The sequence below is a fragment of the Nyctereutes procyonoides genome, unplaced genomic scaffold, assembly GCF_905146905.1.
Source record: "Nyctereutes procyonoides isolate TBG_1078 unplaced genomic scaffold, NYPRO_anot_genome, whole genome shotgun sequence".
In the NCBI taxonomy this organism is placed as follows: domain Eukaryota; kingdom Metazoa; phylum Chordata; class Mammalia; order Carnivora; family Canidae; genus Nyctereutes; species Nyctereutes procyonoides.
The window spans coordinates 14,857,825-14,875,587 of NW_026575044.1; the positions used below are offsets into that span (position 1 = coordinate 14,857,825).

The 17,763-nt window shown below is 41.1% G+C and overlaps 1 protein-coding gene across 3 annotated transcripts in view; it reads right to left on the reverse strand.

Moving 5' to 3' along the window:
- The window catches only part of DAP3 (death associated protein 3), a 41,244-nt gene that overhangs the window by 20,587 nt on the left and 2,894 nt on the right, over positions 1–17,763 (reverse strand). For all 3 annotated transcript variants that reach the window (XM_055323911.1, XM_055323912.1, XM_055323914.1), the window contains one exon: positions 1,770–1,906. In XM_055323911.1, coding sequence (XP_055179886.1) covers positions 1,770–1,811 — 42 coding nt within the window. In that variant the 5' untranslated portion in view covers positions 1,812–1,906. The remainder of the gene's footprint in view (positions 1–1,769; positions 1,907–17,763) is intronic.

Consider the following 17,763-nt stretch of genomic DNA (forward strand, 5'->3'; position numbering starts at 1 on the left):
AGTTATTGTAGAACTTAAATGGGTATAATGTTTATGAGCAAAATAATAATTGTTTAAACATTAAAATCAACATGCTGAGATGGCACACCAACATGATGGACCGCAAACCATCTTGGAAATGTGGTGACAGCAAGAGTGAAACAGAACATCTACGATACAAACAGCAGCACTTGTTGCGCTTGGCCGATGAAAACCCAGGGTATGGTTTCTCAGCTCAGAAGTCTGAACGGAATGCCCCAGTGCTGGTGCTACTCAATTTTCTCCATTCTACCGGAGACAAAGCACCAATTCTTCATTAAAAAAGTAGTAAATAAAAAATCAAAGATATTCAAGGACCACAAGGTGGTGGTATTTCTACACTAAACTTTTTTTTTTTTTAGTTAAATGCTTTTTGCAGCAAATTAAGACCTAGCAAAATGGATTCCTTCTTAGTGTTATATACGGCCTCACCCTGACAGTCTTGTGTTTCCTTTCCGGGGAAGGCAACCATGTGTACACTTGCCTCTGCACAGCTCTGGAAGGAAAACCAGGCAGTTCCCGAAAGAACAGCATTTGTGATCCCATCAAGGTTACTAAATCAATCTACAGAAAGCATAAAATTCTTCTGACCCCTCGCTGCAGTTTGGACTCAGGTGTTTCTTGTCTGCTATCAAGGAAGAACATATTCTAGCCTTTTAATGCAAATAGTTGAGGCCTGAATCCATCCCTCTGTTGATCCTTGGTCTTTTTTTTCATTTTATTTCCTAAGAATGGGTTATTTTGCCTTTACAAGTTTTATCATGAACCACTGGAAAAAAAAGAGGAGCCCTATGGAAGGAAGGGCTCCTCCTCTAGGAGATCTAATCTGTAATGAAATGATCAGATGGAAGTGCCAGAGCCCTGCTGGTCTGGCTCTCACCCTTTGGGACTTGGGATGAATCTGGAGTCTGAGGGTGCCCTCTGGGCCCTGCTAACCCACAGCAGATGCTCCTCTGGGTGCTGTGACAGCACTGGGCTACAGGTGCCATTTGTTTGTGACTCCGCTACTGGAAGTGTGAGGTCCTGGACAACAGGGACCATAAAATGCCACATAGCACAGCGCTCAAGGCCACAGGCTTTGCAGTCAAGACAGCCTGGACTCTATAACTTCACAGAATGTTACCTCAGGCACTTTACTTAGCCTTGTTAATCATCACTTTCTCTATCTTCTGCGAAACAGAGATACTTATTTCCTGGGCTGGTCATCGTGCCTGGCACATAAAAAATGCCCAACGAATCATAATTACTAATGGTGAAATGAGTCACTGTAGAATCCTGAGCACCTGCCTGGTAGAAGGTACTGAGAAAATATCTGCTCAATAAATGAAGTAAAGCAACACAATGGTCGTATTTATGTATGATTTTATTATTTTGTTAAACTATCAGATGCTAAAAGTCTAAAGAAGAAACTTATTTTTCTTTTAAATACTTCACTAAGGGATGATAATCATGAGTCTCATTAGATATAATAAAAGTTAATAAAGATAACTGCAATCAAGCTTATGTGTTTTTTTTTTAATGTTAATTCTCTAGCACATCTCCAAGCATAGCTTTTGTGCTGAGGGCTGTCAGATTTTTAGGGTAGAGGAATGGAGTTGTGACTGTCTTCTAAAGTGCAAATTTGTAAATTACAGCACTTGGCAACAGAGGTTTTGCAGAACATGTTATTCTGGATACAGTGAATCCATCTAGAAATAAAAATTCCACCTAAAGACAATATGCACAAAGCTTTTAGGTCAGCTAGGACTCACCTGCCGGGCCCCAGAGAGAAGCCTTGTCATCCTTCTCAGCATCGTGGCTGTAATCTTAAGCAAAGTGAAGATGCAAGCCACAACTGGGCAATGTTACCAGCACGGATGGACGCCTATCTAGAGTACATACAGAATACCTACACATTGACCAAAAAAAAAAGGGGGGGGGCAGAAAATACAAATAAGATATAGAACAGGAAATGGCTAGTAAACCTAATAAACCCATGAAAAGATTTTCATCCTCACTACAAGTCAGGGAACTATAAATTAAAACCACCATGATGAAAACCATTCACCTACCATTTTGGGAAAAATGAGAAAGACAAAAGGAAATGTGCCAGAGACTTTGCAGCATGGGGGATACTGTCAGAGGGGGTGGGAGTATAATCATCCTAAAAAAGTGAATTTGGTGGGGCAGCCCTGGTGGTGCAGCGGTTTGGCGCCGCCTGCAGCCCGGGCTGTGATCCTGGAGACCCGGGATCGAGTCCCACTTCGGGCTTCCTGCATGGAGCCTGCTTCTCCCTCTGCCTGTGTCTCTGCCTCTCTCGCTCTCTATGAATAAATAAAAAAATCTTTAAAAAAAATGAATTTGGTATTATCCTATAAAGTTGAAAATGTACAGGTCTCTGACCTATGATTTCTATTCCTTGGTATTTTTTTTTAAAGATTTATTCATGAGATACAGAGAGAGAGACAGAGAGAGAGAGGGACGTCTAGGTGGCTCAGAGGTTAAGCATCTGCCTTCAGCTCAGGGTGTAATCTTGGGTCCAGTGATCCAGTCCTGCATTGAGCTCCCTGTGGGGAGCCTGCTTCTCCCTCTGCCTGTGTCTCCGTATCTCTCTATCTCTCATGAATGAATGGATAAAATCTTAAGAAAAAAAGGAGAGAGAGAGAGAAAGAGAGAGGAAGAGGAGCAGGGTCCCTGCAGAGCAGGAGCCCAATGTGGGACTCGATCCCAGGACCCCCAGGTTCATGACTTGAGCCAAAGGCAGACACTTACCTACTTAGCCACCCAGGCACCCCTCTATTCCTTGGTATTTATGGTAGAAAAACACATGTGCACTGAGAAATATGTATAACTGTAGAAATACTTATATGTGTATAGTTGTTCACTGTAGAGTATGAATAATCAAAAACTGTAAAAAGCTCAAATACCCATTAACAGAGGAGTGTATAAACAGAAATATGGTCAAACAATAGAACGCTGCACAGCAAGAAAAGACTCAACTGCAGTTATATGCAGGACACTGACGAATTTTGAAAACTAATACTGTATGAGAACAGCATGATATAATTTATGTAAAATTCAAAAATGTAAAACCTAATTCACTCAGTGGGGGATATACATATACATAGTCAAACTGAAGGAGAAGCAGAAGGATAAGCCCATGCAAAATGCTGCTTCCTGTAGGGGAGGAGGTAAAGGGGAAGGCTGGGCAGGGCACAGCGACACTGGAGATGATCTATTTCTAATGCTGCATCATGGGTACAGGAATTTTATTTTACTGTTTTTATATCACGTGTGTTATACGTATCCATCTGTATGTTGAAAATAGTTCAGGGATGCCTGGGTGGCTCAGTGGTTGAGTGTCTGCCTTCGGCTCAGGGCGTGATTCCTGGGTTGGGGATCAGGTCCTGCACCATCTCCTTGTGGGGAGCCTGCTTCTCCCCCTGCCTGTGTCTCTGCCTCTTTCTCTCTCTGTCTCTCATGAATAAATAAAATCTTAAAAAAAATAGTTCATTTAAAAACCCCTAATCAGAGAGCTAAAAGATGTTTAAAATACTTAAGTGCAACTCTCAATATTCAGTAGTGATAACATACCTCAATCTAATCTCCAGGTCACTTTGATTATTCATTTTAACCTCTCTTACACCTGAAATTTTTGATGCAGCAGCAGCAGCGTGCCATTTAGTCAACAGTTACTGAGTACCTGCTGTGTCAGGCCCTGTGAATAAGCCAGTGAACAAACCTTCTACAGTCCCTGATCCATTGGGGCTTACCAGGAATCAAGAGACGACACAAAGTCCTTTGAATTCCATCTGTTTAGTTTCCAAAGCTACTTTTTGATGAAGATGCCAATGCATACCTTTATCCCATCATTCAAGTCATATGTTTTCACATGCCCACACCCCAAGGAGTATACAGTGCTCAACCAGACTGGCATGGTCCCTGCTGACCTGGCTCCCTTATAACTATGGGATTCCAGGGCTCCTTTGCTGGGTTTGAAAACCACAGGTCCTTGGCAGCAGTTCCCAAACTGAGTTTAGGTGAATGCTAACAAGTCATCAAATGCACCACAGCTCTATGGCTGAGAAATTTGAGACTAAGTAGTTACTTCATTTTAACCCAAATTCACTAGGTCTTTGAATCCTTGGGACACCACTGTTGCAAAAATACTATTAATATCATTCTCCTGGATGCTAGTGGAGGAAGGAGGTAGCTGTGTGCATGTACCCAGGCCTGAAGATGAAGTTCTATTACCCCACAGCGGGGGGGAAGGGGTCCGCTCTGTTCCCTGCACTCTGTTTGGTATCCTTACCTCTGCCCTCCACTGCTGTCTGACACAGCCCTTTGCCCAGCACCATGCGCGGCCAGCCAGCAATGGTGGCTGCCAGCAATGGTGGAAGAGTTAAAGGGCAGGCAGGGAGGCAGCTGCCCTCTGGGCAGCTGTCTGGAAACCCTACAACAGGTAAGAGTGGGTCTCTGTGCCTAAACTATCTATACAAACAGCATGGCTTAGGTTGAGTACCCACTTTCCTTCTGAGAGTCTGGAATATCTAGGCAAATAATGACTACATGACCAGCTCAAAACTCCAAGGCACTGACACTGATGAGTTTCCCCAGCTGACACCATTTCATGTGTGTGGTCACAACCTGCTGATGTCATGTTTCCTGTGTGACTCTACTGGGAAAAGACTCTTGGAAGCTAGTGCTTGCTTTCCTTCACTTTGCCTGGTATGTCTTTCCCTTTGCTGATTTGGCATCATACCCTCCCCTGTAATAAATCACAGTCTTAAGTATGACTATGTGCTGACTTCCAAGTCCTCATAGGGAATCAGATGCTGGGAATGCTCTTGGCAACTAAAGACACAACCACCTGGTGTCCACCACCGCCGCCCAGAATCCATCACCACCTGGTACCCAGTATCACCCGACACTAACCAGCTCAATTTTCTTAACAACAGCTCTTCTCAATCCTCCCCTACTTAAACTACCTCAGCTCCCTGCCTCCAGCACTGTCTTCCCCCATCCATGACAGTAAGCTGCCACACTAATTCTAACCTTCCACATTATGCATTTCCAACCCTCAGCCCTCCATTCAACCTTAACTTTCTCTACTTCAAAACTACTTATGACCCCAATGTGACTCTGACAATGCCTGGCCCACCCAACCCTGCTTCCCGCATCTTCCCAATGCGTCCCATTACAAACAGCTGTGGGCTGCAGCGTTGAAGGGGGGCTGGTTTCTGGAGAGAAAAGAGCAGATGACATGGTCCTGAGGTCAATTCTTCCTATAGGTGTGCCTGTGGTCATTGGGGCCATTACTCTGGCCATGTTTTAGACATTATGGAAATTATTGGTAATGAAAATGTGACCAGCTCTCTATCCCAGTACACTACCATCTTGCATTATACAACAATTGGTCTACAGCTTCCATGTGAACTTCTCCAATCCATTTTTTACACTCAAGTCTTGCTTAAAATCCTTCAATATTTCCCCCACTGCCTTTTTTTTTTTTAAGATTTTATTATTTATTTATTCATGAGAAAGAGAGAGAGAGAGAGAGACACACACACACACAGAGGGAGAAGCAGACTCGATCCTGGGACCCCAGGATCACGCCCTGGGCCGAAGGCGGCACTAAACCACTGAGCCATCCGGGCTGCCCTCCCCACTGCTTTTTAAGGGTAAAGGCAACACATACACACACTTCTCTATATAAGAGTAGTCGAAATTACTTTAGGAGCTCCTGGGTGTCCAGTTGGCTGAATGTCCAAATCTTTTTTTTTTTTTAAGAGTTTATTTATTCATGAGAGACACACAGAGAAGCAGAGACACAGGCAGAGGGAGAACCAAGCTCCCTGTGGGGAGCCTGATGCGGGACTCAATCCCAGGACCCCGGGATCATGACCTGCACTGAAGGCAGATGCTCAACTACTGAGCCACCCAGGTGCCCTGAGTGTCCAATTCTTGATTTTGGCTCAGGTCATGATCTCATGGTGGTGAGATGGAGCCCCGTTGCTGGGCTCCAAGCTCAGCATGCAATCTGCTAGAGATTCTCTCTCCTTGTCCCTCTTGCTTATATGCATGCTTTTTCTCTAAATAAATAAATAAATCTTAGTTACTTTAAAAACAAAGGGAAGGTGGGGAATCTTGAAAGTTTGATCTCAAAGCCAATAACCTGGACTAAACATTTTCCATGTCTTTTAAAATACCCGTTTGCAGAAAAAAAATCTTATCGATAGGCCAAATGTAAGCTGAAGACAGGAATATTTGATCATTCCACTTTTAAGGGCATATAAATAAATATCAGGGCAGTGCAAGGTAAAGGCTCAAGCCACTAGTAGTATGAAAAATCCAAGTACTGGTTTCTCCTTTCAGCTTTTTCATGTCCTTTGCAGGAGCAAAAGTTAGACATACTGCTTATTACTGGAAGGTAGGTAAGGGGACGGATTTCCTATGAGAATTGACTGATGGTACAAGACGAAAAGAATTATGGGGATGAATGGTGGTGACAGCCGCATGTGTGTGACATCATGGAATTGTACACTTAAAAATTACGGTAAATTTTACACTTGCATATTTTACCACAAACAAATGACTAATGGTAAAAATCAAAGATAAACTGTCCACTTGTCTTCTGAGACAGAAGAGTCTTCTCTCTGATCACATGCTTTGTTTTAAATGTGGATAAAACAAATCCCAGAGACAATTTCCTTAGTCTTTAAGCCATCTGAAGCTTTTCCAGGTGCACCTGCAAAGTACTTGCTCAGCACTTTAAATGCTGTGATGAAACTTTTTAGCTAGTGTTAGTCCTCTTTCTCTCTAAAATAAAAAAGTCTCACATAGGAAGCTCAAATGTATACTGAGAAGTGAGTCAGAATAGGCTCGGACCAAATCTCGAAAGGTATCCCAAAGACTATACGCTAAGACTAAGACTTCAGGGATTACAAAAATCAGTTTGTTTTTTAAATTTAACTTGTTCTGTTGAGGTCATTGTAGAGACCCCTGCAGCTGAAAGAACTCCGTGTGCCCTTTCCCCAGTGCCTCCCTGTGATGACAGGTTGCACAGCAACAGCACTCCATCAAGCCTGGACACTGACGTCCATATAGTTCCTGTGCAGGACGTCTCCATCACCTTAAGGATCCCCTCACGTTGTCCTTTCTGAGTTCTCTGGCCTCTCTCCCACTCCTTAACCCCTGACAACCACTCATCTGTTCTCCATTTCTGTGATTTTGAAATTTCAAGGATGTTAGGTGAATGAAATCACACTGTATGTGGTCTTTTGATACTGGCTTCTTTCTTTCTTTTTTAAAGAGTCTACGTATTTATTTGAGAGAGAACACAAGCAGGGGGAGCAGCAGAGGGAAAAGCAGGCTCCCTGCTGAGCAGGGAGCAGGGATCAAGCAGGGAGGGGCTTGATCCCAGGACCCTGGGATTATGACCTGAGCCAAAGGCAGACGCTTAACCGACTGAGCCAGCGAGGTGCCCTGATACTGGCTTTTTTTCACTTATCATAATTTTCTGGACACTCACCCAGGATATGTGTTTTATATGCATTAATAGATTGTTTCTTTAATCTTGAACACTGTCCATGGTAAGGATGCATCTGTTTAACTAGTTAACCAGTGAAAGACCTATGGATTATCTCCAGCTTTTTCTATTATGGACAAAACTGCTATGAACAGGCTTTTATACAGATAGAATCAAAAATTCTGGAAGTTAAGATGATCTAGCTCAAGAATTGAATTCTTTAGAATTAGTGCAACAATGATTTCAATAAAATCACTAAATATTTTTAGAAACAGGTTCTGTATTAAGCAATTTATAAGTATTATCTCACAACAATCCTATTAAGTCGACATTATTATACCCCAGTGAAAATAGGGATGGATAACCTAAATCACTTGCTAAAAGTGTCAGCCTTTCCTGTTAGCCACTGCGTGTCGTGTATCAAGTGCTTAAACATTTCCAGCCACAGGGGAACATGAAGACACGCCATGTGATTATCAGACAACTTTTCTGGAAAATCCTTTCACAATCTGAGCTGAGAGGTCTCTTGCAGCTTTGTCCCAGTCTTTCTCTTGGGTTTTACAAGCCATTTTCCACATGATGAACTGAAGGTAGTTATGCACTCTATTTTTTCTTTTCCTGGCTAAATGCCTAGTTTTCTAAAGCAATCATTACACAATACAAGTCCCTTCCCCATATAAATGATCAATACTCCTAAGTACAATCCATCATTATCAGATTTTATATTTTAAGAGTGACTATTTAAAAAAATTCTATCACATCATTGTTTCATTGAGAATGCAGTTCATTAAAATCGGCAATTCTTTCTTTTTTTTAAAAAAAGATTTTATTTATTTATGAGAGAGAGAGAGAGAGAGAGAGAGAGAGAGAGAGAGAGGAACAGACACAGGCTGAGGGAGAAGCAGGCTCCATGCAGGGAGCCGGATGTGGGACTCGATCCTAGGTCTCCAGGATCACACCCTGGGCTGAAGGCGGTGCTAAACTGCTGAGCCACCCAGGCTGCCCAGTTCTTTCTCCTTTAAAAAAATATTGTTACTTATCAAAATTCCGGCAACATTTTTTATGGTGATTGTCAAGCTGATTTCAGAATTCACATGGAAATGCAACGGACCCAAATAGCATAACTAACCTTGGAAAAAAGGAACAAAGTTGGAGGGCTCCCGTTTCCTGATTTCAAAACTTACTACAAAGCTACAGTAATCAAGACTGTATTATTAGCATATGCCTATAGATTAAATGCATCTGACCCACATCTATGAGTCAGTGGGGGAGAGCTGAGAGTTTAGAAAGAATTCCTTACATCACCATCAGCTGATTTTCAACACAGGTGCCAAGACATTTCAATGGGGCAAAAGACTGTTTCAACAAAGGGTGGTGGGACAACTGGATATCCACATATAAAATACTTAAATCGAAGTGCTTATTTACCCAAAGCACACAAACACACTAATTCGAAAAGATACATGCTCTCCTATTTTTTTTTAAGGATTTTACTTATTAATTCATGAGAGGACACAGAGACAGGCAAAGACAAAGGCAGACGGAGAAGCCGGCTCCCTGCTGATAGCCTGAGCCAAAGGCAGCCACTCAACCAGTGAGCCATACCAGTGCCATCCCCTATGTACACTGCAGCATTATCTACAATAGCCAAGATACAGAAGCAGCCCACATGTCCAATGATAGATGTGGGGATGGTGTGTGTATAATGGAGTATTACTTGGTCATAAAAAGGATGAGATCTTGTCATCTGCAAAACCAGATGGATGGACCTAGGGTGTACTATGCTATCGGAGAAAGACAAATACATGATTTCACTTATATATAGGATCTTAAAAACAAAACAAGTGAATAAACAAATAAGCAGAAATGAACCGACAGAGAAAAATGATTATTGCTGGAGGGGGTGGGGTGAAGGGATGGGCAAAATGTGTAAAGGGGAATGGGAGATAAGGCTTCCAGTTATGGAATAAATAAGCCATAGGAATAAAACAAACACCATGGAAGGAGTAGTCAATGACAGTATTATATGGTGACAGATGGTAGCTACACTTGTGGTGAGCACAGAATAACATATAAACTTGTTGGGGTGCTTGAGTGACTGAGTCAGTGAAGCATCCAAGTAATGATTTCAGCTCAGGTTGATCTCAGGGTTGTGGGATGTAGCCCACGGTTCGGCTCCATGTTCAACATGGAGTCTGCTGGAGATTCTCTCCCTCTCTAAAATGAATAAATAAACCTTAAAAACAAAATTTCTGAATCATTATGTTATACACCTGAAACTAAAGCAACTGTGTCAGCTATACTTCAATTAAAAAAAAAATACATAGAAAAAAAAATCAATAAGGACAGAACGAAAAATCAAAGCCTGGTTCTCCCTAAGTATTTTATTTTTTGGAGAATGATAACACTATTCACTTCCTGCACGAGCCGGCAATCAGTCACTTCTGCAACCCTCCTTTTCCTTAGGGGGAAGAAAAAAAGATAAATAATTAACTAAACAAATTAAATTGGACCCCTACCTCACATCATACACAGAAATTAATTCAAATAGATCACAGACCTAAATGGAAGTGCTGAAACAATAAAACTCTTAAAACATAAGAAGAGCAAATCTTTGTGACCCTGTACCAGATAATGGTTTCCTAGTGATAACAAAAGCTAAAGTGACAAAAATAAAAATACATACTTGGACTTTATCAAAATTAAGAATTTCTGCTTCAGAGGATACCATGAAGAAAGTAAAAGACAAATTCCAGAATGGAAGAAAATATTTGCAAAGAACTTGTATCCATCATAATAAAGAACTCTACAACTCAACAATAAAAAAGACAACCAACTAAAAACTGGGCAAAAGATTTATTTTTTATTTTTTTTAAATTTATTTATTTATATATTTATGATAGTCACAGAGAGAGAGAGAGAGAGGCAGAGACACAGGCAGAGGGAGAAGCAGGCTCCATGCACGGGGAGCCCGACGTGGGATTCGACCCCGGGTCTCCAGGATCGCGCCCTGGGCCAAAGGCAGGCGCCAAACCGCTGCGCCTCCCAGAGATCCCTGGGCAAAAGATTTAAACGGACATTTTTCCAAATAAGATACATCATGGCGAATAAGCACTTGAAAGGTTTTTCAGTGCCATAGTCATTAGGAAAATGCAAACCAAAAACATAATATGATACAAAAATAGCTAAAATCAAAAGAACAGATAATAACAAGTGTTGGGGAGAATGTAGAAAAACTGTAATCTTCATGCACTGCTGGTGTAAAATGGGGCAGCTACTTTGAAAAACAGTTTGGTAGTTCCTCAAAAGATTAAACACGTAGTTACCAAATGACCCAAGCATTTCTACTATACACCCAGTTGTATATCCAAGAGAAATGAAAACATATGTGCACACAAAAACTTGCTCACAAATGCTCACAGCAGCATTATTCCTAATAGCCAAAATGTGGAAATAATCCAAATGTCCATCAACCGATGAATGGATAAACCAAGTGTGGTGTAGCCACACAATGGAATATTATTCAGTACTAAGAATAATAGATGAAGATCTGATAAATGCTACAACATGGGTGAACCTTTAACAGGAAGGAAAAGGCTGTCAGAAAAGATCACTTATAGTATAATTCTAATTATATAAAATGTTCACCACAGGTAAATCTATTGAGACAGTAAATTAGATCAGTGGTTGCCAGGGGCTGGGAGAGGAGAGAACGTAGAGTAACCACTGATGGGTCTCTCTCTGAGGTGACAATAACATCCTAACATTAGGTAGCAATAGTGATTATGCAGCTCTATGAATATACTAAAAACCCATTGAATTGTATACTTTAACGATACTGAATTTTATGGTTTGTGAATCTTACTAAAGCCATTATTAAAAAATGTTGCTATGCAGCCATATTAAAACAGCAATAGCAGAAACCACCACAATTAGTTGTCCTGATTACTATATGTCAGCCAATGTCGTGTAGACATCAAATGCTTTGTGTCATTTTATCATTATAGCATCATTTTGCAACACTGAACCAGCTATCACTGTATGACAGACCACCCCAAAACTCAGTGGCTTAAAACAGTATCTTATTATTGCTAACAAGTCTGCAGCTACAGGCTAGGTAGTTCTTTGTTCTGGACCAGGTCTGGTTATGTCCGGTGGGCTTCAGCATGTATCTAGGGTCAGCTGGCTAGTCAAGGCCGGCCTTACCTGGGGTGACTGACTCTGCTCCACACTATCTCTCATCATGTAGCAGTGTATGGCCTGACTTGTCATAGCAGTGGCAAAGGTCCAAGAGAGCTAAAGAACTGAAGACCTCTTCAAACCTGGCTCAGAATCAGCAGTCACATTCTGTTACAGACCGTTACAGTTTGGGGTGCAGGGGTGGGGTGGGGAGTAGACTTGATCTTTCTATGGAATGAGCTAGAAAAATCACAATTTTTGTGACACATGGAAATCACCATACTATTAAAAAATGGAGCCTCTTAAATTGAATTTAAATAAAAAATTTAAAAAATAATTAGCTTCTGTACTATTTTGAATAAATTATAAGAAAATGGAGATTCTTGCATGCAAACATGGTTGTCGGACTTAAGAGCCTACATCCTTATCACTATACCACGTTTCTTCCTAGGTGACCTCTATCATTTATTTGTGTAGCTATTTGTTGATTTTAATCTTAGTAATTATTAAAAATCCATTTTATTAATAATGAAGCTTATTTTAGTTTGTAGAGGTCTTCTTTTATGGAATAAAAGTGCTTATAAGTATGCAGTTTTTAACAATTAGTTATAAAGTTAACCAATGAGAACTAGACATTGTTTCGATAAAATTCCAGATCAGAAATTAGGAAACATAAACATTTTCTCACACCATACACAAAAAATAAACTCAAAAGGGATAAAAGACCTAAATGTGAGAACTGAAACCATAAAAATCCTCAGAGAGAGAACAGGCAATAATTTGTCTGACATTAACCATAGCAACATTTTTCTAGATTTGTCTCCTGAGGCAAGAGAAACAAAAGCAAAAATAAAGTATTGGAACTACATCAAAATATATAGCTTCTGCATAGCAAAAGAAACAATAAAACTAAAGGACAACTAGTGAATGGGAGAAGAAATTTGCAAATAACACCCTATAAAGGATCAGGATCCAAAATATATAAAGAACTTCTACAACTCAATACCAAAAAACAACAAAAAAAAAATCAATTAAAAATAGGCAGAACACATGTACAGACATTTCTCCAGAGAAGACAAATGGCCAACAGACGCTCAAAAACATGCTCAGCATCACTCGACATCAGGGAAATGCAAAGCAAAAACACATCGAGCAGTCACCTCACACCTGCCAGACTGGCTAAAACCAAAAATACAAGGAACAGCAAGTGCTGTTGAGGATGTGGATGAAAAGGAACCCTCGTGCACTGTCGATGGGAATGCAAGCTAGGGCAGCCACTGTGGAAAACAGCATGGAGGGCCCTCAAAAAATTTAGAATTACTACATGATCCAGTAGTTTCACTATTGGGTATTTAAAGAGTATAGAAATGCTATTAAAAAGATATATGCACTCCTATGTTTATTGCAGCATTTACAGTAGCCATAACATGGAAGCAGTGTGAATGTCTTTTGATGAATGAATAAATATGTGGTACACACGCATATATGCATCCACAATGGAATATTACTCAGCCATCAAAAAGATGAAACCTTGTCACATGCAATGACGGCAGATAGAGCTAGAGAGTATGATGATGACTGAAATAGAGAAAAACAAAGACCATATATGTCTTCACTCAAATGTGGAATTTAAGAAACAAAGAAAATAAAGAGATAAATGAAGAAAAAAAGATGAAAAAACAGACTCAACTCTAGAGAATAAACTGTGGGTCATCAGAGTAGAGGTGATGAGGGGAATGGGGAAACAGGTGAGGGGGTCAGAGCGTACACTTACCGTGACAAGCACTGAGGAATGTAGGGAAGTGTGGAATCAGTATAATGCACACCAGGAACTAATACAACACTGTATGTAACTCTGCTAGAGTTAAAAAAAAAAAAATGATGAAACTGAGTTGCAGTTTTCAGTTTCAGCATCAAATGAAATTCAGCTTTTATTTTGTTTGCACAAATTAGAAATCTTGAGCCACACCGATAAAGAGCTGCAAGTGGTAAGCTTTCACAGTATTTTCAGTTTCTATTTAAAAAAACTTAGGCAAGCAAAACTGCAAAGGTGCATTGTCAATGAGTACCAGCATGTGGAAAGGGATCTGTCTTCTGAGCAGGTCTCAGCAGTGGACTTAAGACATTCAGTAAACTCTGTTGTGAACAGACATGCCATCATCCAGGCTTTTTGGTGCCCTTTCTGGAGCACAGATGGAGTAGATTCAACATCATTCCTGGGATTTTTGGAATTGTCAACGAGCCTTGGCTTCAGCTCACAGTCACCAGCCACTTCAGGCCCTAGTAAGAGAGACAGCCTGTCCTCTGAAGCTGGGAAGCCAGACACTGACCTCTCCTCTCGAGCCACGGAAGCCCTAGATGCCAACTCTTCCCACAGAAGGCTGTTTCGTCTACATCGAAAATCTGTTGGTTAGCGTAGCACCTTCAGTGATTCTCTCAGCTAGATCTTCTGGAGAATGTGCTGCTTCACCTCGCAGTTTTCTGTTACGGAGAGACGGCTTCTTTCCCCACACCTCACACACCACCCTCTGCTCGCTCCAGACGGTGCTCCGGCAGCTCCCTCCCCTTTCTGGGCCTGGATCTGGAGGAGACTTCGGCTTTAGGGGATGCTGTGGCTGCTCTGAGGTTCGGTCCAGACCACTCAGACCTCCTCCACATAAGCAACAGGCCAGTCAGCTTCCTCATCGTCCGTGTGTTCACTGGAAGAGCGCTCTGCATCTCCTTCAAGAACGTTGCCTCTGCGTTCACAACGTGGCTAACCGTCTGGTGCTAGAGGCTGAGGCTTTGACTGTCTTAGCGCTGGACACACCCTGCTGGCTCCTGACTCTAGGCCTCAGGGGTGCGACTCCCTCTCCCCTGGACACGTAGAGGCCAGCATCGAGTTATTAACTGGCCTAATTTCCATACTGTTGTGTCTCAGGGAGGAGGAAGGCCCGGCGGGGAGGGACAGAGACGAGGAACTGTGGCAGTGGGCAATCGTAACACACGGTGACCAAGTTTGCCATCTTATGTGGATGCAGTCTGTGACACCCCCCTGACCATGATGATGGTAACGTCAACGATCACTCATCACAGGTCACCATAGAAAAATAACGGAAATGTTTTAGATATTGTGAGAATCACCAAAATGTGACACTGAGATATGAGATGAGCAAATGCTATTGGAAAACTGGCACCAACACGGGGTTCCCACAGACCTTCCATTTGTAAAAACCCAATAGCTGTGAAGTGCAACCCAGCCGAGCACAGTAAAACGAGGTACGCCTGAAATTACAATGTTTGATGCCCAGATCCCATCTCAGACCAATCACAATCTCTTGTAGGGAGACTTAAAATACATTGGCATTTAAAAAAAAATTCCCCAGCTGATTCCAATGTGCAGCTAAGACTAAGAACTCCCACACAGATGTCAATCGTTAAGGGAATTTCAACCTATTTAACATGGAGTCTTTGGGTATGATTATTCAAACACTTAAACATTTAGGACATACTTCCTCAAAAAGCCATAATGAGACTGTCAAATGCCTTACTTTACTGAAGACATGATACATAATGACATTATCTTGATTTACCATTCTAGGAATTCAGACAAAAAAGATGTATTGGTCTGCTGTGACTTTTTCTCTACTGAAGCTAGACTGATTTTCTGGTGATCAGCAATTCTTTTTCTAAACCAATGGCTCCCAATTGGGGCAATTTTGCCCTCTGGAGGACATTCAGTAATGTCTGGACGAATTTTTCGTTGCCACACCTCGGGGGAGGGGTGCTACTGACATCTAGTGAGCAGAGGCCAGGGATTTTGCTGAACATCCTGTCATGCACAGAAGAGGCTCCCACAGCAAATTACATAGCCTCAAATGTCAATAGTGAGTGCTGAGGTTGAGAAAGATTATTCTAAATCCTGAGTCCTTTAGGAAAAATCTGGTTCACAGAGACTAATCTCACTGCTTTCATAATTGCAGTTAGAAAAAAACAGGATTTGTTATGCTGCTTTCTTTAATCATTATATCTACTTCCCCAAGTTTGGGTTCTTAGAGAAACATTTGAGCTCTCAAAGTAAAGGAGCTTCTTTGAAACATACTGATTATGACAAACTTGAACAAGTGCAAACTTCTATAAGCTCTGTGTTCTACCACCAGGTATTTTTGCTGGAAACAATAAGTATTCACCCTCCCAAGGATAAGGGAGCAAGGGACAATGCAACGGATTAACTCTAATGGAGAAAGCAAAAGGAGGAAATGGGCAGAACTAGGATTTTTTCTGAGGCTGGGGACACCCTGGATTCTCAACAAACTGAACCTGCGAAATTCCTCAAGAACTGGACTCAAGCAAGACTGGTGAAACATCTGAAAGGTTTCTGAAGGCTTCACAGAAGGCATGTTACATGAACGCACATGCCTGGTCTTCACACCCTAGACCTTTAGGGCCCGGGGTACATGTAAATTGATCTCAATCCAATGGTACATTTAGATTGTCCTTTTGAAGTGGAGATGGATGAAGCCTTAAAGAAAAGGATATACAAAAAAACAATCTAACCTATTGCAGTGCTCATGTTACAGGTAACTTTCTTTTTTTTTTATTTTTTTGCAATGTTATTAGCAAAAATTACCAGTATTAATAACACTGTTTATTTAATAAAAATTGTCCAAACTTCAGTAAGGTGTCCAAGTTAAAAGTTTTTAACCTTTTAACCTAATCAAAACCATTTTTATAGCGACTGATAAAAGGAGATTGCTATGTATATAGGATTATTCAACTGCAACACTATTTCTAACATTAAAATGGAAAGAACCTAAATATCTGTCACCAGTGGATAAGGCATAGCCATACACTGGAACATCATGCAGTTGTTTAAAAACAAAACAACCGGGATCCCTGGGTGGCTCAGCAGTTTGGCGCCTGTCCAGGATGTGATCCTGGAGTCCCGGGATCGAGTCCTGCGTCGGGATCCCTGCATGGGGCCTGCTTCTCCCTCTGCCTGTGTCTCTGCCTCTCTCTCTCCCCCTCTGTTTCTCTCATGAATAAATAAATAAAATCTCAACCCTAGGAGCTCTCTGCATACTAATTAGGAAAAATCTCCAATATATATTAAGTAGGGAAGAAAACGCACAGAATATATACAGTTAGCCATCATTTGTGTAAAAGGGGGAAAATATATATACAATTTGTTTGTAAAAAGGTACATATTTTGAAGGATATACAAAAACTGATAATACTGGTTGCTCTCAGGGATTAAGAACGGGTTCCTATGGGAGCAGGAGAAGGGAGAGTGGTGTCTTTGATATTTTTTTAATCTGAATTAGGTTGCTATTACCCAGCAGAGTAAATTTTACAAAATTAAATCAACAAACTCTTAGTGAATCCTTTAAAGTTAACACATAATTTCTCGCATGAACTACTGGACAGATAACCCTGCTGCATCAAACTCTGTTAGAGATTGAAGATAAGTAATTAAAAGTAGTAGGTTCTTATCCCAACACGGCATCTAAATCTACCTCAGGACTGTTTGATAAGACCTTTGGGCTCAGACGAGTACCTGTCACATAACTTTTCTACAAGAGAAAAACAACATGGTTGAAGATCCTACAAGTCTTTCTTCCTCCTCTCTGGGCTTAAGTGTCCTACCTGTAAAACAAGGCCACTCGAGTATGTTTTCCAGGCGCTTTTCCCCTCTGGTAATCTAACTTTTACCAACTCAAGAACAATGACAGTAGGAACATATAAAAGAGATAAAAGAGCTATGCTGGTCAAGGCAGAAATGAGGAGCGTCCGCGTTGATGTTTCCTTATTTCCAGTGACACAAGCACTGGGAAAAAATCTAGGGCTCGAATAACTAACATATTACTAACACTTTCTGTAAGTCAGGGACTGCTTCTGCCTGTGTCTCTGCCTGTCTCTCTCTCTATGTCTCTCATGAATAAATAAATAAAATCTTTTTAAAAAAATTTAACATTTGAAACCTTATTTTGAAGTTTGTACTGAAGAGGTTTTCCTGCTTATCTATACTGCATTTAGACAACACCCCAACAAGAAAGCACCATGTAATAAATGTTTAATTG